We start from the raw sequence: 2500 nt of genomic DNA, 5'->3' as shown, positions 1-2500 counted from the left end.
GGCCAGGGACGTGGCGGTGAGGACGGGCCTCTCGCGCTCGTCCTTCGGCGCCAGGGGCCTCGTTGGCTTCCTTTCCTCGTCGTCCAGCGTCCTCGTCGACCCGCACGAGAGCTCCGTGTCCTCCGTCATGGAGCCCCCGAGGGACGTCTGACACCCGCGGGGGTCCCCGCCCTTGCTGGTGCTGGCGCCCGACGAAAAGCGGAGGAAATCGGACTCCACGGCGCCGTTCCTGGCCAGGTTGAGACTCTGAGGGACCTGGACCAGCCGGCGCGCCACCGCCCCGCCGCTGCCGCTCGCCCTCTGGTCCGGCTCCTGCGAGGCGTCGGCGCTCTCGATCGCGTACTTCTCCTCCGACCGGCGGCCGCCCTTATCGTCGACCGTCGCTTCTAGGTCTTCCCCAATTCTGGACGCCGAGTCCGCCTTCTCTCCGTCTGAGGACGTCCCTGCCTTCTCGGCGTCGCCAGCGTCGTCCGGTTCCTTCTCGTCGCCTTGTCCTTCTCCCGCCTCGCCGACGCCCTCGCCGCCTTCAGCATTCGCCCCCTCCTCCTCTTCTTCGTCCGCCTTCGGCAAGTGCTGGGTGCTGCCGAACACCGCCGACTCGACCTTGCCCTCCTCGGCCTCAGGCTCGACCTTGGCGAGCGCCCCAAAACCACCAGCGGCCGGCACGCTGAAGTTGACTTCGCGGAACTGGCTGGCGCCGCTGGCCACCCTGAAGCGGGCGGAGAGGCACGGGGGCGGGCGGTCCCAGCTGGAGTCCACGTCCGCAGGCATCTCCACGCCTACCTTGTTGCTGCTCTTCTTCCGCGTCTGCTGCATCTGCTCCTTCGTATGCTCGAGCTTCTCTTTGATCGAACTGCACAAGTGTTTGGGAGGAGAAGAAGAACCGCTAGATCTCTTCTCATCTCCTTCCATATCCTTCTGTATTATCTGTATGTTTTCTTCCGTGCTATCGTCATAGCTTTCACACTCAGAGTTCATCCTCGTTGTGCTCTGGAAGAAGTAAGACATGATGAGAACGGAAGAACGGCGCAATATTCACCTTCGACGAAATAGAAATTGGTGAACTACGTGATATTGAAATGTTGATTGATAGTGACACTAAGGTTATTGGTGAGAATAAGTAGTAACACTATAAAGTGGCAAGTCGAATAGTGAAAAGTTGAAAATAATAAACATTTACTATTTATATACCAATGCATACATACATATTTAAAGATGTAAATCATATCAACATAAAACTTTACGACAGAGGCAACTCATTGAGAAAAAAAATAAATGCAACAACGTAACCATTTAGCGTGTGAAGATTTTGTTTTCACAAAAGCCAATCACAAAAGAAAAGAAAACTTACGAAGCCTTATTGTCATCCACTAACTACCGCCGGTGCCCTGAGCAGAACTACCTACGAAATCATCATAACGAAGGTCTACCTTGAGTGTGTAATCGGTGATCTGAAAGCCCCATGGCGAGCGCAGAATCAACCCGATACGTGTGCGCCACTACTTGGTGAGGACACAAAATTACCTGGTGAGTGTACCTCGTGAGGACAAGTTCCTTCGTGGCGGCGAGATAACGAGCCTCAGGAGTCTCGCCAGGAGCTCCATCTGAGGAGGAGGAGACTCGAGAGCGACGTCGAGGGAACAGCTGTGCTAGACGATCTCGAGGTAGAGGGGGTAGTCTAGTCCACCTTGCTGACATCTGGCGGGAGGGAAGTGTTTTTTTTTAGAGAGAGAATTGGTTTCCAAAGTGGGTGGTGGGAAGATCTGTGGGGAAGAGGGGGGGGGGGGGGGTAAGGCAAATTAGGAGCCTTCCTGTAAGCCATAACTGATACAAAATAATCTAGAATATTAAGCGAATAATAATAACAGCTTTCTACAAACAAGAGTTAAAACACCAACCTAAAGACAATACCATAAACATATTCTTTTTTTTTCTTTTCTTTTTTTTTTGTCAAATTTCTGTCCATGTGATAATCAGGAACAACTTAGTCATTATTATCGATTAGTAATTCTATCCGTTGCGAGGAGCGAGGGTGAGATAATGGACATGGATTCAAGTCTCTTTGACAGACGAATAGAAGGTGCTCATTTGCATTCGTCATGGTTGTTGCAAACCCCACTCGACCCAAAACACAAATGAGGAATAAAAAGGGTTTTTTTTTTTTGTCTTAATTTCTACTGAATTACCAATATTAGTGGTTTATAGCTGAGTGAACTTATATTGCTTAATCTATGTCTTATCAATTATGAAACTTAAAGAGGAACATTCATAAAGCGTAAATAATTTGAATGTTTGAATCCCTATCAACATCAGTTCAAAGTTATTTTCATTAATCAGACATAAATAATTTGATAAACTTGAAACTATATCAATACATCTTTCAATTCATCTTTTCATTCTGCACAAAGTAAACAGTGATATCTACTTCTTACCAATCATGAAATTTAAAAAGAAACATTAATCAAACACGAAAAAATATATATTTCTAAAACTATGTCAC

General features: G+C 48.3%; 1 protein-coding gene across 2 annotated transcripts in view; it reads right to left on the bottom strand.

The window, feature by feature from the left end:
* Positions 1 to 2500, bottom strand: part of LOC125033475 — a 46627-nt gene that overhangs the window by 1037 nt on the left and 43090 nt on the right. Inside the window, exons 3-4 of one of the 2 annotated variants that reach the window (XM_047625016.1) lie at positions 1525 to 1698; positions 1 to 990 (exon numbers count right to left, since the gene is read on the bottom strand). The exon at positions 1 to 990 is cut by the window's left edge and continues 1037 nt beyond it. In XM_047625016.1, coding sequence (XP_047480972.1) covers positions 1 to 990; positions 1525 to 1698 — 1164 coding nt within the window. Of the gene's footprint in view, positions 991 to 1524; positions 1699 to 2500 lie in introns of those variants that run through there. The other variant, XM_047625024.1, reaches the window with a different exon arrangement.

This window comes from Penaeus chinensis, chromosome 2, assembly GCF_019202785.1.
Source record: "Penaeus chinensis breed Huanghai No. 1 chromosome 2, ASM1920278v2, whole genome shotgun sequence".
Classification (NCBI taxonomy): domain Eukaryota; kingdom Metazoa; phylum Arthropoda; class Malacostraca; order Decapoda; family Penaeidae; genus Penaeus; species Penaeus chinensis.
Note: the sequence above shows the minus strand (reverse complement) of the source record. Positions and strands in the feature narration are given on the sequence as shown.